The sequence below is a fragment of the Epinephelus moara genome, chromosome 1 (assembly GCF_006386435.1).
Source record: "Epinephelus moara isolate mb chromosome 1, YSFRI_EMoa_1.0, whole genome shotgun sequence".
NCBI classification, from domain to species: Eukaryota; Metazoa; Chordata; class Actinopteri; order Perciformes; family Serranidae; genus Epinephelus; species Epinephelus moara.
In genome coordinates this window covers 18,609,875-18,637,333 of record NC_065506.1, presented here as the reverse complement: position 1 = coordinate 18,637,333, position 27,459 = coordinate 18,609,875, and the positions used below count along the sequence as shown (strand labels likewise).

The 27,459-nt window shown below is 40.3% G+C and overlaps 2 protein-coding genes across 2 annotated transcripts in view; both read left to right on the top strand.

Moving 5' to 3' along the window:
- The window catches only part of fbxo22 (F-box protein 22), a 10,267-nt gene extending 4,324 nt beyond the window's left edge, over positions 1–5,943 (top strand). The window contains exons 5-7 of the mRNA XM_050049920.1: positions 3,287–3,439; positions 3,555–3,720; positions 4,048–5,943. Of these exons, the coding sequence (XP_049905877.1) occupies positions 3,287–3,439; positions 3,555–3,720; positions 4,048–4,441 (713 nt within the window). The 3' untranslated portion in view covers positions 4,442–5,943. The remainder of the gene's footprint in view (positions 1–3,286; positions 3,440–3,554; positions 3,721–4,047) is intronic.
- A 126-nt stretch (positions 5,944–6,069) lies between these two features.
- The window catches only part of LOC126391682 (transmembrane protein 266-like), a 63,793-nt gene continuing 42,403 nt past the window's right edge, over positions 6,070–27,459 (top strand). The window contains exons 1-3 of the mRNA XM_050046588.1: positions 6,070–7,178; positions 7,907–8,041; positions 24,846–25,037. Coding sequence (XP_049902545.1) covers positions 8,028–8,041; positions 24,846–25,037 — 206 coding nt within the window. The 5' untranslated portion in view covers positions 6,070–7,178; positions 7,907–8,027. The remainder of the gene's footprint in view (positions 7,179–7,906; positions 8,042–24,845; positions 25,038–27,459) is intronic.

The window sequence follows — 27,459 nt, the reverse complement described above, 5'->3', positions numbered from 1 at the left end:
TCGCGCAAAATAATATCAATGGGGGCTGTGGGCAGGACATTGTTACACAGCTGTGCCTGTGACTTCAGGCAGAGAGACCGCTGCATCAGAGCCGAAGAGCACGTTTTAAAATACATTTATTTTATCAATTAGTTATTAACTTTTACTATTTTTAGCAACTTGCCCGATCGGGCAAGTGAGTTGTTAGTTTACATGCCCGACCGTGAGTTTTACTTGCCCGGGCAATCGGGCAATCCTTATTGTTGAGCCCTGTATGTGTTGTTTTTCTTAAGCGCTGGTAGGTGTTCTTCTCCCCTTCGGCATTTAACGGCAGACACTGACATTTGCAGGCATTTACGCTGCCCTGTCAGGTCCAGAAGAATTGTAAACCCCCAGTACCTATGTTACTGGAGAATTTTGGGTTTCAAACTATCGGTTCTTGAGACATCCCTCATATACAAGAAATCATTGAGTTCAGTGTCGATATAAAGTTGTTTCTTAAATGAGCTTAAAAACGATGCCTTAACTGATACCAACATGTAGCCGTAGCATGTTCATCCACTCGGGTGCTTTTCAAAGTATGAAAGCTAATCAGGTGTCTTGGGTATATCAAAGAGGCACAGTTCACCTCTCAGCATAGAGGACTACGCATTAATCCCCGCTGCTGCTGCCTAGTTGGAAAGCACCACTGGTGGCTGGCACTTCCCTGCCTCTGCCTCTGATAGATTGCCTAGTCTGCCTGGTGCTGTGCTCCCCATTTCTCCATATAATCACAACCCTGCGGAGATGTGACTCTCCATCAGCCATGTTCTCTTTCCTCAAGATGATGGCTTATCAGGCTCCCGTCGTCTATCAGGTTTAATGGCAGCCTCAGCTGTTTGTGATAACACTCATTTTGTGATATTGCAGCTGAGGGTCACCGCAAGGTCACCCCGCACATCACATTCAATTGAATGAAACCTTTGATTGGATAAGGTTGAATCCATAGATTACTTGTAATAAGTCTGCCATATAGCCTCGAGTGCATCTAATTATTTCTGCATGTTGGCAGTGGGGCTGCACAGTTTTCAAATGATGTCTTGTGATTAAACTAGACATAGTATTTTTTGCTGTTGTTTATGAAATCCATAAACTGCAACACAGTGGAGGATGAGGACAGATGAGATACTAATGTGCTGTATATGCTCATTTTGAAAACAGTAAATGTTTTCTGTAATGCACAAATGCAGTTGCTCACCAGAGGTTTAGCTCAGCAAAAATGTAAACCTTAAAATCTATAAGGTGTGTGAGTGGTGAATGAAGCCTCTCTAATGAACACGTACATTTATGACTGCACAGCCTGAAGTTTTCTCATTTGCACGATAGCTCATCCGTCTGCTAAACTGCCTTAACGGAGCTCATTTAGAAGGGCATTTAATGCCAGGGATTGGAGGTAGTGCAGTTATACCTGGTGTGTTGGTGTTCCAGATGTATGTGCTGGTCTTTCTGAGGTTGTAGTTTGTGTTGTTGAGCAAAGATCCTATTAAGTGTCTTTAAATCAGTAAAGTTCTACAAGTAACCACTGTTCCTCTTACATAAGTTTTTGTGTGGTTAGCCTTGAAAAACAATTCACAACCTAGCATCAGTGAAGTGTGGTCAATTGGTGAGGTCAATGCTATGGTACCTTGAGCTGCAGTTTCTCTAATGGCCACTAGATGCTGAGTCAAAGAAACTACCTGTGCCAAAATCAAAAGACTGGACCTGGCTCCTGGCCTATCGGTGTCCCACTAAGCCATGACAGTGAAACAGTAAGCTAGCATGCACAATATCAGGACCCTGAAACTGAAGCAGCTAAATAGAATTCCACGTTATTAATTTAATTTAATTAATTTAATTATTTACACCTGTACTTTCCTATTTTGACATGTTAAAGAGTATCCTCTCACATCTATATCTCCTCTTTTTTTCCCCAAGTTAAATGATCTGGCTCCGAGATAACAATGAGCAGTAGACCCAAAATCCAGTCTTCAACCAATAGTGTATAAAGTGTTGTCAAGTAAAAAATAGGTAAACGGGAACTTTTCAACTGTCAGCTCCCATCCATCCTTCCAGACATTACTTAACGAGGTGTCAAACAATAAACGGAGAAGTTAGGTCACCTTAGGTTAATTTACATATTTAGAATGTTTAAGTTCAGAGTTTATGTTAGCCAGCATATGCTGGCTTTTGGCCGGTATCAGGTGTAGTTGTCCGGCAGGTTAAAATATCAATGGCCGAAATGTGTGGCTGGATATATGCCAGATAAATAAATGGATTCATTAATAGCATATTAAATAGCCTGATATTGTGTGACCTATTAGATATGTTGCCAGGACAACTTAGATATAAAATTATATTATACAGAACAGATTTTCAGATAGTAATTTCCAATGGATCTATTTATCCACTGAAGCAGTACAGAGCAGTCACGGTGTTCCTCTTAGTGGACTCAGTGTAGTTAGGTGACGGCATCAAGGATCACGTTCTCCAGGAAGACCTCCAGCACACTGCGGGTCTGCTTGTAGAAAAGACCGGAGATGCGATCTGCAGTGACAGTTTTGGCATCTGGTCTTTATTTTCTACGAGCTGCAAGTGAATTTGTCAGGAAAACACACTAATGATGTATTATGAACAATGTAAAGGTTGTATTAGATATGATATAAATAATCTGATTAATGATGAAATATGCACCCCATGCTTCCATGTATTTGTCAGTCGTGTCTAAACAGAGAGATACGAGCAGACACACCCATACAAACACGCATGCACATTCGCACACACAGACACACAAGCAGACAGAGACAGAGATTAGAACAGAGCAGAGGAGCAGAATAACTTGCTGACCAGAGCAAAGAAATGCACCTCTGGTGTGAATGACCAGGCAACTGCATGACAGTTGACACATCAAGGCACACTGAGTCTTTTTCCTCCTTTACTACTGCTGCTAAACCTCTGATTAGACACTTGGTTCAATAGGCGGCTTCTTCATGTAGCTTATTTTCTAGTTATTTAATTTGCAGTGTTTTATTGCTGTTTAAATGTCGGCTATAATATGGCTATTTAAAACATGTCCAGGAATTGTTCTGTATAGCTGGGATATCTATCAAAAAAAGTCCAAGTAAACACTGAAACAGCTGATTTCTGTGATCCGTACAATGTCAGCCACAGAGGAGGAACTCACGTGATGAAATAAGCTGCTTGAAAGATCCCTCAGACTCACGGGCCTCCATGACACATGACGTTTGTAAGTTACAGTATATAACTGAATATTATGCCTGCTCCTCTGCAGTGACTCCCAGTGGCTCTTGCTCCAGCCTTCCTCAGGAGTACCAGGAGGGGGAGGCTGGCTTTGCTGTCATGTTCCCCAGCATAGAAGGTGTCCACATCAAGCCTTTTCATTTTTGCAAGAAGTCCATCTCTCCAACAGCCCTGAAAGAAGCAGGTGAGTGTGTGCTCACAATAATTACTCAACAATACAAACAGGGAAATGCAACATGTGTAAAATCTTGAACTTGTGTGTTTGCATCACTCTTTTGTTTGTTGTTTTTTCACTCCAGGACTGGTTGACAACCCAGAGCTGCGTGTGGTACTGATGTTTGTATATGAGGCATATAAATCTGGAGGAGCACGCTTCCTCAGCCAAATACTGGAGCCACTGGCGAAGAGCAAAGCTCTCATCGCTGGAGGGCTGGTTGAGAGTGTCTTCTCTCCTCCCAAACACTGGTGAGTTAATGTCTTTCACCACACATGAGATATTTCTTAGCTAACTTGTGAAAAATAATCCTTTAATACAAAAATAACAATTGCAAGTGATTTCCTGTTCAAATATTTTGAGGCTTCCTCAAACATAGTTTGACTGAAGGGCTTTCCATATGTTGTGGGTAATCTCCCCTCATTTTGATTTCTCTATTTCTCCTTCACTTATACCATTTATTGAACTACCAGTAGGCTTTGATTAAATTTATAGATAAACAATTGCATTGCCATTTTCTACACCATTCCCTTTACAATATTCACAGTCTCCCTCTCCCATCATTTCTCACTCTGTAGCTGTAGCCAAGGTGCATATGGTGTGGTGGGCCTGGCCCTGAGTGGCCCTAAGGTGCAGGGGGCATCTGTGCTCTTGGACCAAGACATCAGCAACCCAAAGGCGGCTGAAGCCACAATCCGGCGGCTAAAGGCAGCCAAAATTCCCGAGCGGAACACCCTGGGGTTCATGTTCGCCTGCGTGGGTAGAGGCCAGAACTACTACAACAACCAGGCCAACGTAGAGGCTGACGCCTTTCACAAGGTGTTCCCCAACACCCCGCTCTTCGGCCTGTTCGGTAACGGCGAGATTGGCTGCGACCGAATCGTCAAAGACGACTACACGCTGTGCGACACTGACACGGACAGTCTGCAGCACGAGTACACTACAGTCATGACCCTGGTCCATCTAGGCTGACTGAGCGACCCACAGTGACACTGGACAAACTGGAGAATAAAGACGACCCGTCATGATCCTGTTTGCAACAGCAGTCGGGAACAACAAACATTTTGTACAGAGTGTTACTCACATTACCACTCCGGGTATTGCTGTCACCATTTCTGCTCGTGAAGCAGGAAACTGATCCCTGTAGCCATGAATGTAATGGCATCATTTAGGGAAATCGTGTCCCTCGGAGACTGTGCGTAAACACAGCTTCATATTACTAGTGAGTTTCACTAAGTTCAGATATAAACAAACCAATTATCTCTTTAGTATTCAGATGTGATAGAATACTCTTGTAAAATATATGTGTATATATTTTTTCCCAAATTTCGCACACATTCGCCTATCTTACCCTCTGACATCAGCCTTGTGGTCTATTTGCGTTGCGGGTGAGTAAAAGATATACACTTGTATATCCCACAAGCTATTGTTGTAGTTTTTGATTCAGCGCAGGCACTTTTTATTAAGGCAAGTATGAGGAGTATGGCCCCTCTTCCACACCATCAAGGTGATCTTGGTTTGAGTGCTCTTCCTTTTTACGTAAGTTTTACACTTATGGTTTTTACACTTTTGTTTCACCAATGGGAAAAAAACGTAAGCGTACAAATTAATACTCTTTTTGTAAGATATCTATCTACCGTGGTTAAATGGGGCACAGGGAAATCAGTCAGAATCTTACAGTGCCTCTTTTCTTGTCCACATGTCAGGTCATATCTCTACTACCTAGCTCCAGCTGTTAATGGTTGCTTCATCTAGTCTGCTTCTGCAGCTTAAAAGAAAAAATAATAATTCTAAAACAGAAGAGAGAGTTGTGCAAGTGACACAGACCAGCAGAAACTCTCGATTTCCCCTCACTATAGCCTTGGTAACTTCACAGTTTCTAATTTCAGGAAGCAGTTGTCGCAAATTAAAGATATACTGCCCAGTGTTAAACACAAAAATTTGTAATTTGCATAGATGATGATGTATTTAGTATTCATTGCAATGGTAAAGGTAGTTTTTGAAACCATGGTCGTATAGTCTGAGACTAAAGAGCTGCATGTTTGGAAAAAAGTCCAAATTTGACAGATGCCTTTATACAATGTTAATGCATTATTTCTGATGGCATACTGTTTCCTCACTAAGGAGAATATTTTGATAACATGAAGGTGCAATTTCCAATATATAAACAGTCTGTTGGTGAGGTTACGTTGACGTTCAGCTTTTTTCTATAACAAAAGCTCCAACAATGATAGTTGCAATCATTTTTGTGAAAATTCCAATATTTTAGTTTGTATGAGAAAAATGAAAGGTCATTTTGTATCATAATACACATCTGCCCTTATAGGTTTCAAAGAGGCAATTAAAATGTATTTTAAGTTAGTGTTTATGGCTCATTGATCAAAGTTGTTTTGGTGTCGATGCACTTTTCTACATGTGCCAAATCATATCTGCTCATATGATCTGCTCATTCCTTCAATAAATTACATTCAGTACACAAATGTGTTTTTTTTTTTTGTTTTTTTTGTTTTTTTCCCCCATGTATTTCTTTAACTCCACAGCAGCATCTCCAGAGCCAGTCCCTGAGCACACTGGGCGTTACGCATCCTTCCTCGGTTGTAACTACAGGCCTACTACTGTTAATTCAGATCACCGCTTCTCCTTCTCCTTTTGCGCACACCCTGAAATGTGCGCCTCAGCCTATAACATCTCCAGCAGCCCACGTCCAGGCGTGTTTAAATAAAGGAAGAGACGCTTGAGATTGATTGATGTGCGCTTTAACCATCGACTGGCTAATCCCGATGAATGACAAACGGTTAAGCCAATTGCTGTAAGGGCAATTTATATTCCCATAGTATCTTTATTTTGGGAAACCATAAAAAAACGCTCATGACACGGAGAGGGACGACCTACCAGGCGTAAAGCTAATAAAATCATCTGTGGCGATAATCCGCTCTCAAATTGGCCTCAATCGGGAACTGAGAAAATCTCACAGGCTTTCTTTCTCTCTCACACACATACACGTACACACACACACACACGTCCACCCCACGACCAACATTTTTAGACTGCTATGTCGTGACCGGAGCGATGCAAATGTCACACGATTCATTGGCTACTGTCAGTCTCCGGCACCAAAACGTCAATGTTTTGATGGCGTTTGGGTGAAATTGGCTCAGTGTTGCCCGGCCGCTGCTGTGAGGAGAGGGGGGTCGGTGGAGAGCCGAGGCTTCGTCGGGCTCGCTTCAGCACCTGGACAGCTCCTTCCGCAGGGTTCCCCGCTGCGCTCGCCGGGGAAACCCTCGGCTGAGGAGCGGGACCTGGATCTGGATCTGGAGCAGCACACGCAAACCTGGAGGAGACTGCACTTTAGATGGGGGTCGTCATTTGATCAGACTGAATCACACTTAGATGCTAACATGATCTTGCCGAGAGACGATGCTTCTTGCATTTGAGCTCCAGCCCCTGTTTGGTTTTGCACTGAAATCTAAGCAGCGCAAGTGGGAGCAGCAGCAGCAGCAGCAGGAGGAGCAGGAGCAGCGGCGGCGGCGGTGGTGGTGGTGGTGGTGGTGCTCGTCCAATGCAAAAGTGCTAAGGATAGCTGCAGCCTACACACACTGCGAGCCTGCTGCTGCTTCACTTACTCTGATCACCACCGAGGGAGACATTACTATCAGCAAGGGGGCAGCGGGAGGCACGATTACCCGTCAACAATGTAAATCTCACACAGGTAGGTCCCTTTGCTGCGAATAAATAATTCACGCATGTACAGCGAGGAGCTCTCAGTAGCTGTGTGCACAGCTCTCATTTAGTTTCGATGTGATACTAACAAGGGAATCAGTTTTAACACTGGTGCATGTATTACTCTGATGTCAGGGACAGAAAAGTCTGTAGAGATGTTTGATCCCAAAACTGTAAGCAGATAGGTCTTGATTAAAAGTTTACATTTACAAAAGTTCCCTAATGTTTGGGGCTACAGCATCTTTTGGTGACTATGTGGAGTATAGGCTAAGTAGTCTTCATTTTCATTGAATTAAACTTTTCATAAACTTAAAAAGCAGCAAGGTTTGTGTTACTGTTCCTGACATTTACCATTGTCACTGACCATACCGAGGACAAGCTCTCAGATAGGTTCCTCATGATTTGTCAAGCCTGAATTGAAAGTAATACAAGTTGTGACATATTTTTCATCACTAGATAAAAGGAACAATTCATATGCAGCCGAGAAGGAGCTTTACTCTGCTAACCAATTTTCTGACAATGATTTCTTCCTAATATCAGAAGTTGCTGCAGATAACAGGCCTAAATCTAACACTCTGCTGTATTTAGAGTTGCCACCCACATTGTTTTTAGTCCTGCACGTAGCATTACTAAATGTTGCCATGTTTGTAACTCTACAATATGCAGTAACTTTTTAAGTAAGTTCCTCACTTGCAATAACGACCATGCTCTTCCCAGGTTCAACATGAAAGCCGCATCTATCAGGTGAAAAGGTCAACTGCAGCACTAAAACAGCCACAACTGAGTGGAAACCTTGCGACAACCATCTCCACATCTCCCCTCTCCATCAGTGAGCACCATGGCAAATGCTGAGTGAGTAAAGTCATTTCTTCCTCGGCTCCCACACTCTCTCCTCGCATTCCAAACCAGCACACAAAGACGTGTTTTCCCACATGAGGCAGAAAAAGGTTGAGGTGTAAAGTCTGTAAAAATGTTTGGTTAAATGTCAAAGGTGCAGAATTGTTAATGGTGTGTCTGTAGGACATAGACGACATTCTTATGAATTCCTTCTTAGTCTCCCCTTCTCCCACTGTTTCCCAGGTTTCCGTGCCTCCCTTTTCCACAATAATGACCTTTATTCACTCAGACACTGCTACCGTTGAGGTGTCTCTTACCCTCGTCACTCTGAATGCTAAACACAGGCGCACACTGAGATGCAGAAACACACCTGCACAATGCTGATTACAGAGCGGCCATTCTGCAGCCGTAAACACAGGTCACTATGTTAATCCTCTCTGCGGAGCGACGTGCAGTATATTGATTATTATTATCCATGATTATTAAAAATTAACACATTTTTTGCAACAACTCCTCTCCACCTCCAGTTTTCTCCCAGCTTTCCATTTTTAAAACTGTGCTCTCCAAGTGCGTAGTGAGAACAGCTGATGCATTACCGAGGGAACGTGCTGTAGCCTGTGTGTATGTTTGTGATTGTGTGAGTGTGTGTGTGTGTGTGTGAAGACAAAGTAAGAGGTAAGGGAGAACACTGAAAATCATTATTCTCTGTTAACTCATGATTCTGCTGGCGTAGCATGACTCTCTAATTTGTCTCATCTTAACTAGCTGCATTTATTCTCTTGACCTAGATGAATAGCCCTAAATCATTGCTCTATTTGTGCTTTTATAAGAGAACCAGTTCTGCTCGTGGTCCCATACAGAGCTCAGCTCAGCGGGTCTCAGTAGCAATGTCATATCACGCTGTGTTTAAGGTGAAATGGATCCTAAAACAGATGAATATAGCTCGCAGTCGCTCTCGACAGTCCACCAGAAAGAAGCTTTTCACTCTTGAAAACTGATGAGCGTGTTGTTAAGATGCAGTATAAATGATAATCTCAAAAGTGGAAGAAACAATTACTCTTTTTATTGTTCACCCATATGTGCCTGAGTATTCTCACACTGGTATTTATAGTGAAGTAGTATTGGTTGAACAGTGTGTTCATCATTTATACGTAGTGATTATGAGGAAAACAGACCTTTATTTTACACAAATTAGTGTTCAATTCTATTTTAAGAGTCTGACATATTCTCTGTTTCATTAAGATTAACATTTAGATTTAAAAGTACAAGCAGATAATGAATCAGTGTGCTGTCAAATCAGTCTCTTATTATTAGTGCAAGTACTCAGATCCTTTATTAAAGTAAAAGTACCACTGAAAAAGTGTAGAAATACTACAAACTGCTACATTTAAAATCCTGTTTTAGTATTAGTAAAGGAACATTATCATTCATTCATTTTCCATAACCACTTGTCCTGTTAGGGGTCATGGTCGGGGCTGGAGCCTATCCCAGCTGACACTGGGCGAGAGGCAGGGTACACCCTGGACAGGTCACCAGACTATCACAGGGTTGACACATAGAGACAGACAACCATTCACACTCACATTCACACCTACGGACAATTTAGAGTTATCAATTAACCTGCATGTCTTTGGACTGTGGGAGCAAACTGGAGTACCTGGAGAAAACCCACACTGACATGGGGAGAACATGCAAACTTTGCACAGAAGGGCTCCCACACCCTGGGTTTCAAACTAGGACCCCTCTTGCTGTGAGGCGACAATGCTAACCATATTTGCCACAGGAGCATAATCAAACTGCAACTTAAACTATCAAAAATAAAAATACTAGTTATGTGGATAAATGGCCCCTGTGATTGATTATTACATAATATTATTAGATTGTTAATACTGATGCATCCTTTTACTGTTGCAGCTGTTTGAGGGGAATTTTTATATACTGTTGAGATTTTGAGTCCAGTATGGACTTAGGGACATAGCGGTCAGGGTCCCTCCAAAGGCTCCCAAAGTAAATCTCAGGGGTTGTGAGATAATTGAATTGGGTTCTACTGCATACATTTGTCTTAAGTATTCAGACTTTTCTGTAATAATTATTACATTTTTGTGAATTATTGGACAATTATACCTCTAGACCAGGGGTTTTCAAACTTTTGTGCCCAACGCACACCAAAGGACAAGCGAAGATCTCAAGGCACACCTGTATTCATATCTGTGCACACTAGCCTCCATAGCATGTGTTATTACTCTTATCACGACATAAGACAATAAAAACACAAAACAATAAAACAGGTAGCTTTTGTGATACTGTCTATACTGACAGGATTTTTTTTCTCTTTTCTTTTGCTGGGAGGTCGTCTTTGCTGGTGCTTTGTTGTAATTTGCTCCATACAATAAAGCCATCCATTGTCCCACTCACACCTTTCTCCTTTTAATTAGTATCGTCCCTCACACTGGCTGCCAATCAGGGCTTTTGATGTGTCACACACTAATAATTCCCATTTGTGAAAGGTGACAAATAGGTTCCCTGTGAAGTTTAAAAAAAAAATAAAAAATTAAATTACATTTTTTAGCTAGCGTTTGTCTCTTTATAAGGCAATGGGTGCACATAACATACTGATACAGTCAGTTAAAAATTAATTCATAACTTTCTGTATAGACCCAGTTGAATATTGCAGTAATAATGTGTGGTCATCACAAAATGCCATGGCAAACTTGGATTGGCATCATGGCACACCATTTGAGAACCACTGCTCTAGTCACTCTTCTTTCATGAGAGGGTCACAGTCTAAACGGGCTTGGAGCCACTAGTTTAATATTTGGGTTTTTTTACAAGCTAATCATGTTTTTTTCATCTAAAATCTTAATCTGAAAAGTAACCAGTAACTATAGGTGTCAGATAAATGTATTTGAGAAAAAGTACAGTATGTCACTCTGAGATGTAGTGAAGTAGAAGAAGACAGTGGCAGAAATTGGAAATACTCATGTGAAGTGCTTCAGAATTACAGTTGAGTAAATGTAAGAATTCACTTTCCCCCACTGCTTGTTTCTAGCTGACCGATACCATGTTACTCTTCTAACGATGTCTGAGATTTGTGACTGAACCGCTTTCGAGAAAAAATTGTTTATGTCTGTAAATCTGAAGAGTCTAACTTGATGGGATTAATATAAACACTGAATTGCATTTTAGGGTGGATATTCCCTTTAAGATTCTGAAGGGTCCTCTGCGCTGGTCGAGACCATTCATCTTTCTCCCCACGTTGCTGTTTACCCTGTTGTTTATTCAGTGCCAGTGGGAGGGTGGAGAGGTTGGATGGCTTTGCCTCTTTTGTTCAGAGGGTGGGAGTTGACAAGCACATGGTGTCTTTCTGCCTGTTGGGAAAAAATGCTGCCTTCGAGTGGCCCCATTTTCAGCCTAATTGGCTCTTTTCATAAGTACACTGGCATAATGTACACCGTTTATTAGCTATGGATCATAGCAAATGTTGGTGAGGAGATCTCCGTGATGTGCAAGAGGTCTCATCTGTTGTAAAAAGAGAACCGTGGATTGAAAAGGTGTACAATGCAGGATTGTTGGTTACTGTTTGGAAACGTGCATTGACATTTTCTAAACCTGACTGCACAGTCTTTGCAGCTTAACCTAACGAAAGTGAAAGTGAAATTTAACACAACTGCTCCCAATACCAACGGGCATTTAATGCGCCCATATCTATTTAACCACTAATAACACCCATTCCATTCTTGTCTGACTTTTTTTTTTTTTTTTTTTTTGGGACAAGTGACCACCTATATCATTACAGCTCCCTCCATTATAATGTTGTCATTTTCAAACTAATCAGTCTTATCTGTGGGAAAAGTCTCCCTCCAGTAAATTATTCCTGGAAATACCATTAAAATTTTAATTATTCACTCTCTCTTTACTGAATTAAACATTCACCATTTAATAAGATAACAGCTGTTGCTATGAATTCTGCATAACGCTCAAGATGCAACAGGCGACACCTCAAATACAGACGTACAGAGTAAACTTTGTGTCTCCTATGTTTGCCCTATATGCAAAAACACAGCACAGAGGAAACAACTCAGTTAAGTCAGTTTCACGAGTCCACAGAAATCTGTCTTTTCACTCATTAAGTCTTTCAAGACCCGTATTCCCTGAAGTGTCTGCAGAAATTAAAATAATCTATTATTGGAAACTGACACAGTGTAGAAAGGTCCATGGACCTCTCCACTATGGAGAAGGCTTATGTACATCTGCTGTCTTAGTCCAGCCCCACGAGGGTCTCTGTGTCTCCTGTGTCTTATACAGCTTGTATCTGTAAAGGTCAGATAAGAGACTGGTCACACCAGGGCCAGAACAGTCCATTGTGCAGTCCACCAATTCATCATAGTTTAATCTGTAATATTATTAATGAGCTAATGTGCCTGGCAGACTTCATTAATATCCACTGGCATGAAATTACAAAAGTTTCTCTGGAAGTTGAATTGGGTGTTCTAAGAAATTACCTGAAGCCATTTGTAAACGCTGTAGAAGTGACAGGTGTTTTGTCCTACAACATGAACACGGAGCTAAACACTAAGTTTTATTTTCCAAGCTGCCTTGTAAAAACTGGTGGGTGAATTGACTGTGGTGTATATTGGCCAGAATGCAAGTGGTAGGAAAGGTGAGGTGAAGTTTTTCTTTCTGCTGGTAAAACTGTTTTAGCATGTTTAATCTGGGTGCCAGTAAAGTCCCGTAGGTAAAAGCTGACAGTCTTTCTTTTGCCTCATCTTCATCTTTTGATGTGAAATCCATATTACGTAGTACGTGAGTCAGCAGCAAAGACAAACATTACTCACTGGCTTCACTTTCTTAGCAGCAAGAGAAAGACATTTCTTTAGTTTAAGGTGCTACAACAAACACACAAGTGTGAATTGTCTATTGTCAATTGAAAAGGTCATTGTCTATGCTGTCGCCACAAAGACACAATCACTACATTTAGATATTGAGTCTGACTATAAGTTAGAAGTTGTACAATAGTTTGCAGTGCTGGCTGTTCTGCCAGCAGTGTACATCCTCATATGCGATGAGTCTGTAACACTAATACACAATGAAGTCCAGCTTCTCCCAAAGTTCTCCACAGCAGCTGTTGGGAGCAGAGAACATCTGCTTTGTGTCTGCATGTTATGGCCAAGTTTTGGGTGTGTTTTAGATCCTCAGGCGTTGTGGTCAGACAGCCTAATCTAACGTGTGTGTGTTGATCTTGTAGTCCGCCGAGGCCTTGGTGAGTGTTCAGGATAAAATGTGCCTGGATGGAAATACATTTTCTTTACTTCCATGGAAAGTGTAATTTCAAAGCTGCCACTGGGCGTGATAAGCAGCGTAACATGTATGTTTGTTGTAATGTGTCAAAATAATGGCTCATAGTTTATAGGTTCTATTTTACTGATTGATGCTTATATGTACACTATATGTCAAAATATGAAAGCGGGCAATGTCAGATTCTTATTTCAGATTTTCACACGTTTCCATTTCATGGCCCTATTTTCAGCTGTAGAATATATTCCACCTGACATACAAATATCCAGTACATCATGTAACCACACACTGTATCACTGCTAATAGGACTGCTATGTTGGGGTAAATCTTATTTTCATAGTGCATGATGTTGATGGAATTTCAGATTTATGAACAGTGTCCAATAAAAGTTTAAACAGGATATTAACACACTGAGTTCACTTTACAGCACTTTGAAGCCAAATTGATTCCTCAGGAGTCAGACTGTCTATACATCTTTATCAAGATTTCCTGTCTCTATAGTTAGGCTTCCAAAGATTTTTTTAAATCAGGCCTACTTTTTGGGCAGTTTATGCCTTAATTTGTAAGCCAACAATATACAGATGTTCCCTACACACGACCAAGGGTGCGTTCCGAATCTCTGCAGCTGCCCTTAAACAGTATGTACTGTTGCATGCAGTGTGCAGACAATCAGGACATACTACTTTCTCATAACAATAAAATAAAATAATAATAAATAATAATAATAATAAAATTGTAACAGCAAAATTACATCTGCAGTTCTCTGTCACTGTAATTTTCATAGTTATGATTATTTTGTTTACTTCATCAATATTCCTATGATTACTACTCGACTGGTCATCAGTTACTTGAATGCGCTGACATCTGTCACTGCAACTTCTGACAGCTGTTATCTGTTTGCGTCTCAGTCGATGTGACGTATGGTCCACTGCGCAGAGGATTGTGGGTCAGAATAGCTAGAAAAGCATGCTGGCTTGCGGACCGGATGTAGGAGAACATCCTGGTATTTGACATACTATGTATTAGGACATACAAAGCCTTTTTCCACCATACTACAAAGCTTGCTAACAGTGACAATGCTAATATGCCGATGTCCATTAGGTATAATCTTTACCATGTTCCCCGTCTTTGTTTACTGTCTTAGGATGCTAATATTTGCTAATAAGCAAGCAGAGCCTAATTATTCCTTTTCTTTTCCGGCGGCTGCTTGTAAGTCTGTCATATTGCACAGGGGTCATGAGGTTCACGAGTGAGACACCTCCAGTTGTCGGAGGAAGAACATTCTTTAGCGCCACTGGCTCCCAGTTACTTACATGACCTTCTGTTTTGGTCAGTGAAGTCCCTTGAGCAACTTTTGTCGCATAGTGACCTTTCCTACCTGGCCCACAACTCTACAGTCCACTGTGTACTTTTATCTGCCACCCCGAGGGAATCCTGCTCCCCTGAATATCACTTCTTTCCTGTGGGTGCTCTTCTGCACTCGCAGTCTTTTTAGTCTTTCCATGAAATAATGTTATTGAGAATTTTGCAATTGCCACTTTCTGTTAGATAAGAACACAGAGGATACTCAGAAAGGTCAGTGTTTGTTTTTAAACAGCAAAAATGTTGTATGTATATCTGTACTTGGAGAGGAGCAGAGGTGGGTTTGTCCTTTGGGTTTTTTCATTGACATTGTTTGGATATTAGTGCATTAAAGTCATTACCATGTATTGTATTAATGAATTATAAGACTACTAAATTGTCTGCTGAACAGCACTGATTTAATGCAAGGAGGTGGAAAATTCATATGATCCCTTCCATGAGTTCACATTTGTTTATTTTTTCTCTTTTGGGTTTAATTTTAATTCTTTTATCAGAAGCTCACTTTGTAAATTAAACTGCGTGATCACATTTCCATGCAACATTATTGTAACTTTGACAGAATGAAATAGATATGTATACACTGCTTTGATTACCTCACCAAAGCAAGTTTAAGTCTTTGCTTGTAGCAAAACAGACATTCACTGAAATATCAAAACTATCTCCAAATGCATGCCCGACCCTTTAGCTTCACATAAGAACTTTGCTGAACATCGTACAAATCCATGGGCTGGGTCAGCAGCTTTTCCCGATATCTCAACTGGCAGCCAGGCAGCGCACCAGGTACATTACTGTAAGCTGTGAGCCGGCGGGCTCTGGACAGCTTGTGTCTGTCATGAGTGGTTATGTGTACAGTCCTGATTGTTTGGGAAGAGAGCCAAAGCTGCTGCTGTGCTGTAGATGAGAGGTGGTATGGATGAGATGTTGTGTGTAGGGGAAGTGTGGAGAGGACAGCATCTATCTGACCAACCCGCTGTGGCCTTTTACCACACTACACACTTTCAGAGCGGGAATTAATTCTTTGCCGAGTAAAGTAAGTGTAGAGGTATGTGTCATAGAGGCACATTGACAACTTCCACAGTACAACAATATACTAGTCTATCCTGACATATATTGACTGTAGCAGGACATGTGATGACACATTGCATCCCTTTGGTCAGCTGGTATTTATTTAGTGCAGCACTAGTTGCAAACTAAGTCAGTGATAATAGCTGTTGCTCAGGAAACTACTGAATGTAAGTCATTAAATATAACTGGCAGGCTTGAGCGATTGTATAACTACAGTGGGGTTATTGCGTGCAAATTATTCTTTTTGTTCCATATTTTTTATTCCAGATAAGTGACACTTGTAATAAAAAGACCCTGAAAACTTTAAATTGTGTTTATTTATCTATAACCTTAATATTCATTATTAAATATGCATTAAGTTTAAGTTTGGAAAAACATACAAACATCCTTGGGGATAATTTAATATGCATTTAATAGTCAAAAACTTGATAGTAGCCTAGCAACCCCACAACTGTCATATCAATGTACTTTAAATATTTAAAGGTCCCATATTTGGCTCATTTTCAGGTTCATAGTTATATTTTTGGTTTCTACTAGAACATGTTTAAATGATTTAATGTTCAAAAAACACTTTATTTTTCTCATAAGGTCTGCTGGAATATACAGTTATTCACCCTCTGTCTGAAATACTCCATTTTAACTCCTTCCACAGGTTCACCTATGGAAACTTGTTACGACTTGTACTCCTTTAGATAGTCGAGTTTGATTGTTTTCTCGGCACTCCGAGGACCTCACTAAACCATCCAGTTGGTAGTAGCGACGGGCCTAGTGTACAAAGGGCAGGGACTTAATCAACGTGAGCTTATGACCCGCGCTTACTGGGAATTCCTCGTTCATGGGAAATAATTGTAATCCCCAATCCCTATTATGAGTGGGGTTCAGAGGATTCTGATTGGTCAGTGTTTCCAGGTCTCTCAAAACTGAGGTTTCTGTATCTCTGCACTGTCTTTTAAGCTGGGGGAATTACAGAACTGTGGCACTTTCTTATAGATCATTTCATCGGTGTTGCATTGCTAGGCAACAGCTTGGGACCATGTTAACTTCCTGTTTGCTGATGTCATTCACATATATCAGCAAACTTTCTGACAGGAAATACAAAGGTAACTATTTTGAATGATTATGTTTCAAATTTAAAACAGTCTTCATGGTATAGTGACATCACAACTTCACAGAAGTCCTGACGGCTTGTTTAAAAGCAATAAACGTGTTTCTGAATATGGACTGGCTGCAGATTTTAAGATTTTACTGCTCGTTTTTAAAGCCTTACATGGTCAGGCTCCTGCCTACATCGGCGACATGCTAAACTCTTATGAACCTGACTGGAGCCTGAGATCTTCCGGCGGGGCCCTCTTACAGGTACCCAAAACTCGGCTGGTCACTAAAGTGGAACGCCCTGCCTGGAGATCTCAGGCAGGCAAACTCAGTGTCCTCTTTTAAATCACTTCTTAAAACTCACTTTTATCGTCTGGCCTTCTGTATTCCTGTATTTTAATGTTATTTTACTGTTATGTATTTTATTTACACTATATCATATCATTGTTAAGCACCTTGTAACCTTGTTTTGAAAGGTGATCTACAAATAAATTATTATTATTATTATATTATTATTCCTCTTTGGATTGAGTCTTTTGATACTTCCATAGTATTTATATAGCATAAAGTGACATGAATTTTAAAATATGAGACCTTTAAATCCTGATTAGTGCTCAGAAATTGATCCACCCCACCTCAAATCTGAAATAAACGAAACTTTTCTAACTTTAGCAGAATAATCGTATGTTTATGTTGGCTCTCATCGCTCATGAGTAAATGGCTTTTCAGGGCCTTTAAAGGAAAGTGCCAAATTGTTGCATAAATTGATCACTTGTAAAGCCTGCCTCAGGACGGCCACTTCCTTCATCACAGACATTCTTACTCTTTATAACTTGTTTGAGGATATAAAGCTGACTGGATCTGAAGTCCTCTTTTAAGTGCATTTTTTAAACTTTATTTTTAGACTGGCTTTACAAAATTTACATTTACAGATCCTCATACATCTTCTGTCCTACTGTCATTCTCTTATTCTGTTCATTATTTCTTTTTTTTTTTGTATGCATTTATGTATCGTACCTATACATCAGTAAAATCATAGCATCTTCTGCAGAGATTAGAAAAGGCTGCTGCCCACAGAAAAAGAAGTATTATTCTGTTTTTACTTTAATATCCATTTCCTTCACTCATATAATACATATTGCATCGTACATGAGTCAACATCATCACAGCCTTTGGTGACTGTCTTTTTGACTATATAGAGTATGTATCTTCAAAGAAATGTAAGGCCCTCTTGCCGAGGGAAATAATCCCATCAAATTGGGATGAGGGCAGCAGCTCTTGAGACTAGACTGCAATAACACTTCTTCCTGAAAACAAAAGGGTTTTTATTAATGAAAAACAAATAACGCTGCTGCTGTATGGTATACATGCAGAGATGGTAGACGAGGAACTGCTGCCACCTCTACTTTTTAAAGAAGCCTTTACCCTTAACTTATATCTTAATATCAGTATTAAGCTTTTCATTGTACTGACTTTCTTTCAATCTGCTTGACAACCTATATCTAAGACGCCCTGGAAGAACACTCTTATTCAGCTGTGGATCACTGGTTTTAGAGATGACAGCCAGCATTAAAGGAAAGTGACCACTACTTTTTCTAAAGTGAGAAAATAAGACTTTTTTTATTTAAAACATAAACAAATGAGTCTGTCCCTTCTGTACAGGAGTTCTGCAGAATTTCCATCGGACCGAGAGTGTGCACAGCTAAAGGTCTTTGCAGCCATTTGGCACATGCTTACTCACCTGAAACTGTTTTTGAGAATACACCTGCTTACAATGCTGTGAATCGTTCATGTGGTTGTTGTGTTCAGTGGATTTGGTGTGGTAACATATCTACAGCTGGTGCCTTTTTTTCTTGTATTCATGCTCTGTTGGTGTTCACAAACTGTCCGTTCGCTTGTTGGGTTTAATGGGTCGAGGCTGCTTTGCTTTATTGTTGGTTCAGGTTACATACACAATATATGGCGGTGGGATTTTATGATGCCTTTACTGCTTGTTAATGTGTCGCTATAGCAATGTGAGCCAATCTGATTTGTTTTTTAGGATGTCTTTTGGAGATTTACATGGCTTTCTTAATGTAACTTATATAGATTAGAAACACCTCACTTTAACTACAGATGCAACTATTGTCATTTTTACCAAATTATTTATGTTTTAACCTCAGATTCTTTTCATAGTGGATCTTCAACCTATAGCTTTCTATATTAGATCAGGAAATATGCGATTTGAGATTAAGCTTTACAGACATGTTGTAATACTACCATTAAGAGAGTACCCCACTGATTAGCTTTGGATTCATTTGACATTGTTGGACAGTTCGAATCAATGCAGCAGAACCAGAGATATAGCCTTTTTTATTTCACACAACCTTCCTCCCTGTCAAAACCTCGCAACTACATTACCCATAGTGCATCTCCCCCATAGACAGTTTGATCAGGTGAGATTCAAGTGTGTTATGCTAGAAGCAGCTAATATAGCCTTGAGCTGCTAGCTTCAAACAGAGCTCACATCTCTCCAACTCCACACACCCAGTTTTTTTTTTTTAAATTTCAGCCCTAAATGACACTCACTCAAATGACATCACTTGAAGCAATTTTTCAGGCTTCTGCATTTCCCCATTGGAAACACAAAATACTTTGTAAAGCTTTTGTCAACAGGATTCTCCAAGACCTGTAAACAGACATGTAAAATTGGTGGAGTTCTCCTTTTAAGGCCGCAGGGGTCCTAAAGTCATCATGTTTCAAATTTGCCTGCTCAGCTTTAATGCGCAAGTTAACTGAATATGTGCTTAGACCAAACCAGTGGCAACTCTTAGAATTTTTTTACAGGCATGGCCAGATGTGGCTACTAAAAATATTGTGTTGGCACACCAAAACCAAAAGCCATAACTGAACTTCAAAAATTCCATTTGTTGTTGTAGTATATAGCTAGACTAAAACTATATAAATATGGAGAGTTCAGAAATTGCATACTGATACACTTTTGTTTCTAATTTTACAGTTAATGATAATAATTATTTGATGTGCATACACCAAGCAGCAACCTCCACGGCTGGAAAATGAAGCCAACACGTAAGAACCAAAAACTGCAGTTCTTTGACTGACCACTTGGGGCTGCCTCCATACGTGGAAAAAAATCCCCTTAGACCAACTTTACAGCAGAAATAAACATGTTTACAGTCTGGTGCCAAAAACAGTTTTGGTTTCTATAGCTAGTTTCCCTTCATAACCACTGTACAGGTGGGTGAATTTTATATAACTCACCCGTTTACATTTTGTTGAGGCTTAAAGTTACACATAATTCAGGGTGGGCTGCTTTGAGTGACAGGCTGTCCACCAATGGTGTCCTCAGCCAGAGGATATTATTTAAAGTCTATGGCATTGATTTATACAGGTACAGTTAACAATGTGTTCGGTGATTCATTGTTCTTCAAACAGGCTGGTTGTCCTTTATCTTAACAAATACAAATATACAGCTTTAATTTGAAGGTGTGCATGGATTATAAGGAAGAAAACATTTAGTGGAAACAGGCCTCCTCAAGTTAAGGGGAGACTTGCTGGTTCCCATAGAACAAATTTTTATTCAAATATTTTGAGGTGAGAGTTGCCATACCAGTTGTTCCTTTGCCAGAATTTTAGCAAAACTTTAGAGTGTTATTTAGCCCTCTTCCCAGCAAGCTATGCAAATATGGTTGTCCCTAATGGATGCCTTAGGCTGTGTAGTTTCACTTTCAGGCTAGCTAAAAAACATAATGTGCCACGGCCTCTTAAAACAGTCATGGCTTCCAAGTATTTTCGCTGCAAGGGTGGGGCAGCAATTGTAGAGTACCACTGGGCCAAACACAACTTCCCATTCATTTTAATGACAAATCGAGCAAGAGGTATTTGCTTCCAGCTGTAAACTGATCTTATCTTGTTCACTCCACACACAGTTCAATCTTATTGAACTTTGACCTGCACTTTAACAGCGCTGTTGCTCAAAGCTCACTTAGCATGGTCCTCTTGTTTCCTAGTACGGTCACTAATGTTTAAGTTATGTGTTTATGGCTCAGTTAGGAGCTGCTTGGTGCTTTGGATGAAAGTATAAGAAATGTAATGTTTTATTCTTGCTCATATTGTATATGTACTTCAATATGAAATTTTTATTTGGCTGGTTACTTCCTCACTTCCTGGTGATAAGGTCACAGAGTCAGAGTTTAGATCAAATCAGCCTTGGTGGCTTTGTTGACGTTATCATAATTCCCATAACAGGCTAACCTGCCAAACACACAGACACACACACACACACACACAGACACACAGACACACACACACACACACACACACACACACACTCATTCGCAGATATTAGGATGCCCTCCAACAGCTCAGGTCACTCCAGATTGCATCAAAGGTCCTTTAGCGCCGACATTATCACTGTATATTTTAATAAACTGTGGTTGAATTGTGGGACGGGGTCATGTTGTGTGTATGTGTGTGTGTGTGTTGGGAGGTTATCTGTTACCCGCCTGCATATCTATGTGTCCTGTCCTGTCTATTTACCTGTCTGTCCTTTCCTAAAGGTATGCCTGTGTGTCAGATTGCGTGCCTCTGCTCTGAATGTTTTAGGTCACTCAGTGCTGTCTGTCACGGTAGTTTGAAGATGACTGTGGGAGGAGGAAGGAGAGGAAGTGAAGAATTCAGAAACTCAAAGCGGAGAAAGTGTATCAGTATAAAGCAAATGGCTGCTGGGAAAACCCTGTGTGTCCTCTCTGCTCACAACCGTCACTACAACCACTACAGTTTTTCTTGTTTTTGAGTGTTTGAGCCATGAGGTAAAAGAGAATAAGCTGCAATGTGTGATAATGAAAGTAACACACAAGAGTTCATGATTTTGACTGTCGGTTTAACAATCGCTATTTACTTTTTTCGTTTTTCTCCTCTCCGAATTTTATGTACGACCTCCTGTTCTCCCCAGTGCTCCTCCTGAACCTTTGCACTCCTCTTTCCCCCCTGCCTCTTTCCCTAACCCGTTCCAGCCCAGTCTGTCTGGTACATTTATTTTTTATCCATTGTCTCGTCTTTCATTGTTCATCCCTCCTTGTTTCTTTATTGCCCTCCCCTGTCCGTCTTGTATAACCCCTGATATCCACCCCCCTTTGCTCCCACTCCTCCTCTAGTTTCCCCTCCCCATTCACCCTTTTCCTGACTTCCTTTGACGTTTGAAGGAGAGTGGGGATCCACTCAGCTGACAAAGGGAGAGGCGATGACGTCACAGCAGACATGATACACCAGCATCTGCTCTGGTCTAAAAATACACACCACAGGGCACACACAGTCAGTCTGCAGCTGCACTCAGCATTTGTTTCCACCTCCACGCTCCACTGAGATGGCCCAGCTTTTACACAACTGGGGCTTGTGGGCACGCTGGGTTACATGCTGCTGGCCCACAACTGAGGAGCCTTGTGTTTAGATATTGAGGTTTAGAGACCCAAGGTGGATGAGGGTGTGGGGTGGAGGTTTGCTGATATCACAATGGATGGTTGGCATGTTTATTACCATATTTATTGGAGTAACATCCAACCTGTCATTTTTTTTTGCATGAATGAACTCAAACTTTCCTGTTAAAATTCGCATTGTAAGTTACATTGTAAATTATATTCATTTAAACCTAGCAAATACAAAATATTGATAACAAATGCGTCGATGTTCAGAGGAAACTGTTCAGGGTAAAAATTAAACTAAACTAAAACTACTGTAATAATTTATTCAATGTCCTCTTAGAGGTGGGTCAAAAATGATCAGGTGGGTCTGTTTTTCTTTTGAATTTCATATTCCATGTATCCCTCAAAATACGTTGGATGTATTGTATTATTACTCCAAATGAGTCAAAAATGATCCAAATGCATTTTCCTGTGGACGTTTTACCTCAGAAAATTTCACATCTAAATTTGTTTTACAGAACATTTACTTTAATTGCAATGACAGGAAAGAGTGTCTACCATTATGGTAATGGATTAGCGTGCTGCAGGGATGACGTTTATTTATCGGCCAATATGGAAGTTAACATCACCATGGTTACCTTCTCAAAAATATTGTAGAAAATAAGCTTTGTGGCAAAGGTATATGAGAGTTGGACGTTTTGTTCAGCAAGATAGTCTTCACAAATTAACACCACTGTTACAATTTTCAAAACATAAATACATTCGCCTGAAATAAATAGCTATTGTTCAGCTATAAACAAACACCATGGTCACAGGACTTCAGCGTCCCCACCACAACGAGGCTGTAAATCCGTGTTTGGCTTGAAGAAGCTCTTTAGTCTTCCTTAGCCAGGAAGACTAAAGAGCAACCGCCTTTTTTAAGACACATAAAGGCTTCAATATTTAAGAGTGGCTTTTTTTACTGATGTATTTTACGTCACAGAACAAAATGTGAAATCCCTTGAGCTTGTGTTAACCACAGACCTTTTTTCAGGCACCTAACCCAAAACCCGTTAAAAAAAAAAGACTGACTTTGAGACGAGGGAATTAGGAGTGCTAACATGCTTACTCATTTCTAGGTTTAAGGACTCATTCATGCACCACGTTATTACTCTGACATTACAGCTAGCTAACTTTAGCTTGCCAGTTCACATTACAGGAGCTGTGGAAGAGCTTTTTTATTCATTTATTTATTTTTATTTATTCTATTTAACACAAGAAAAATATAAGCTACAAAACAAGAAAGGGAATAGATGTGCTAAGATAAAGGGTAGACTTTAGCAACAGTGGCAGAAGTGGTGCTATAACACAATCAAATACACAAAAACGAACAATAGAGGTACCATTATATTAAAAATCAAGAGAGGAAAAAACTTTTTTAAAACGAAAAGGCAACAACACAAAAAAAGGAAGAAAAAGACGAAAATAAATAAAAGAGAAACATTACAGGTAAGTGAACGAGGGGCACAAAAAAGCAGGGTAAGAGGGAGGGAGGACAGCTGTGGACAAGCTGTTGCCACAACTTAGAAGATTACAATAGTAAGCCTAGTTGCTCGGTAACATAACTTAGAGAGACAGACTAATATTTGCAATATTTATAATTTGGTGGTGAAATAGACAAATAGACCGTACAATCTTTAAATGATATTGGTATGGCATTTAAATAATTATTTTGAGCAAAATTATGAAGACAGTACAATCACTGTACAGAATCTGGCAGTGACAGCAATCTGCATTTCAAGATAGAGAATCCTTTAGAGTTTGTTTCTTGTCACTTATCTTCCTCTTCTCATCCATGCTTGGTCTTTTTTTATCTGAATTGTTTGTGTTGTTTTGTTGTGAATTAATTATAACAGTGGTTCAAATTTCTGGACTAATTGATCTGGAGAGTCACAAACCAACACACACACTCTCCCCCCAGTAATCACTGTCTTTGAGCAAGGCACTTTACCTGCAGCTCCTCCGGTCCTCAACAGTGGAGGATTGTGTGAGTGCTCTGTAGCTCCCTGGTGCTGAGTGGGTGTTTGTGTGTAACCCTCTCTGACCCTGCCTTTACTCCCCGAGGCCATCACTGTAAATAAGAATGTGTTCTTAGTGAAGTAGCTGGACTGAATAATTAGTCTTTTTTATCTGCACTGCTTTTGTGCTCATACGTATACACTTCAACAAAACCCTTTCTGTCCTTTTCTCCTGCTCTGTTATCTGAGCTATATTTGTAATAGTTATGATAATTGATGCATGTCATTATGCTGTGCTTTTGCTATGTAAAGTATTTAAATATTTACCTGAAGAGTTAAAAAAGGACGGCTTCTTTCAGACTACCAGAGAGTGACACCAGCAGCTTTCTCTCTGAAGTCAGACATGACATCTGCTACGTCACATTTTCCAAAATAGCATCAATTTTAAATTCATTTTACTGATGTAATCAATCTGAGACCTGTGGTTGTTTTAAAGTAATATATGCCTTTCTCTGTTCTGTCTCCTCTCTGTGCTTGCATGTGTGTGTGTCCTGTGTCTTTCTGCTGCTGGTGTTGGCACATAACTAGGGAAGTGGAGCAGGCAGGTCTGTCGGACTTGGAGATCATCTCCCAGCCAGTGGAGGATGAGAACCAGTGCTTGGCTCCTCCAGTCCAGCTGGTGAGTTTTGGCTACAGAGATCTGCCCCTCGCAGCTCTGGACCTCTCGCTGGCTGGCTCGCAGCTCCTCTCCAACGCAGACGAAGATGAAAACAGGGAAGGGTGAGTGAAGCTACTGTTGTATAATGAGCATTGATGCTTTTGGTTTGTTTGTTTTCAGTGTGGCTTGCCTCTGTGGCAGGTGTGAGTGACAGACATGTGATCATTTATTGGTTTCAAACAGCTTTTTGGGTGAATTCACAGTGACAGCCATTTGGTTCTGTGAACAGTTTGGCAACAGGGAGGTGTGAGTGGCACGCTGGTGGTATTTTTTCTACTGAAGGTGACTTTTCTGAAATCATTTGGAAGTGGCACAAACACACACTCACAGTCAGTGTTGAGCCAACAGATTTCTGCATCTTATGAGCACTGATTTGTTTGAGGAACTCAAAAGACCTGACTCCCGAACAAAACTAAACACACCACTTTTATCATCTGAAAAGCTCTGTCGAACATTACTTCCTGCATTCATCCTCTCCATGCCCTGAGCTTATCATGGCATATATTTGATAAAAAGACTTTCTAGATATTAATTAGATTTTTACCCATATAGCACCCCTTCACTTGTCTCTACTACCTTCAGATGGTTTCCCAACTTGATATTCACTTTTACTCCATCGTGTTGTCATTGATTTAAGTTCATGGTGTATTCAAACTACCAAAAATGTCTTCTATAAGAGCTTCAAATCAGGTTCAAATTGTTCTACATCAACAAGTGACTAGCCTACCTTTGAAACAACCTTTTGTCAGTGCACATGCCAAAGTTATTATCATATTGGAATACGCATCTCTACAGAAAAAAAGGAATGATGTGATTTAAACAGTTACCATGAAGTGGGGTTATTGGCAGAGTTTGTGTTTTTCAGTCAGTCAGTGGAACTCCCCAGGAGCCATCTGAACACTTTAGAGATCTGCTCAAATTTACCTCACCATTTTGCCTGCATGTTTAAAAAAAATATCTAATTAAACAGCCCCTGTGGTATTTGCATAACGTAAAGAAAATCACAAGTGTGATGAGTATTTTAACATTAACTCTTACCTCTCACCTGCGTTCTGGCACAAATATTCAAAAACCACACACAAGATGAAATATAAATGAATTAGAAATGCGTTCAAAATGACTTGTTGGTTTTAGTAGTATTAGATACATTTCCTATTGTGTGTGTGGATTTTATCAAAGGATTTCATGCACGTGTTTAAGGGTTGCTGTAGAAGAGTACCTATATGCATAATGTGAACATTTATTCACAGAAAAAAAACCCTGCTGAAACAAATTATTATTCAGAACTTGTCACCTTCACCCTGAGGTGATTAAATTGGTACCAAAGCATCAGACTTCAGGGCCAGTGACAGCAGTGGTAAGTCACTCACTCTCACTGGTCCTATCTTAACATACGTAACATACAGCTACTATGAAGGTGTCCGCCTTTCAAATTGAGTGTTGAAGACCTGACTGATGCAACTGTCAGCAGTGTGATATGATATGATATGATGTGATATATGATTTATAGCAAATTTCTGCACTGAAAACACACTAAAGAAAAAGATCATATTGACCACAGATTATTTATGTAACATTAGCACCACCACTGGTGTCCAGTGTGGAGCCATCACTGTGAAGAGACGTGGGCGTGGGAGAGCCGCGACTCCCAGGAGAGACTAAGTGTGGCCTGTCATATCAGTCCTCTGAAAAGACCTCACACATTGCACCTTTTATTCTTTACACATCATCTAAATTTTGTGACCTCAGCTGGATAAGGCTGAATTCAAATGCAGTAATACAAGGGATCGTAGTTCATTTCAGCTACAGTAAGGACCTTTGCACAGTGAGTCTGTTTTTTCAGATGTGTTTTTTTAAATCCACCATGTCAAAAAAAATCATTAAGCACAAAAACCTTGCACACTGATTCCGATGCAGTTTGTTGTTCTATCCATTGTGAAAATTCGAAATACGTGACAAAGTTAAAAGACAAATTTCCTCCTTTGCCTCTGCACTGGAGTTACCTATCTGGCTGTCACCATCACCCCCTGTCCTGGTTGGTTTGGTTCAATCAAACTCAAGTTCATTTTCCCCCTGAGTGCAGTCCGTTTGGGCCAGTGTGAACACTGCAATCGCACTCTGGTGGACACCAAAACATATGGACTGAGACCTTCTTGAAGAGGTGGTCTCTGCCTGGTTATAAATTAACTCTGGTTTGTTTGTGGTGAGAACGTATTCTGACCTTGATCTGAATCAACTGCAGTTGCATTACACATTGTTTGGGTGAAACAAGCATTAGCATATTATTAATGTGCGCCTCCTCCTGTACCACCTTAATATGTACATTTGGCAAATCGAGTGCATCAAATATGGGGTGCCGTTTGTAAAGTGGCTCACGCTGAAAATAACATCAACATTTTGCCACATTTAGCTTCAAACAATGTTTAAAAAAGTGTTGTGAATTTTTTAACGTCACCTTTTACCACGTTTACAGCAATATTTGTT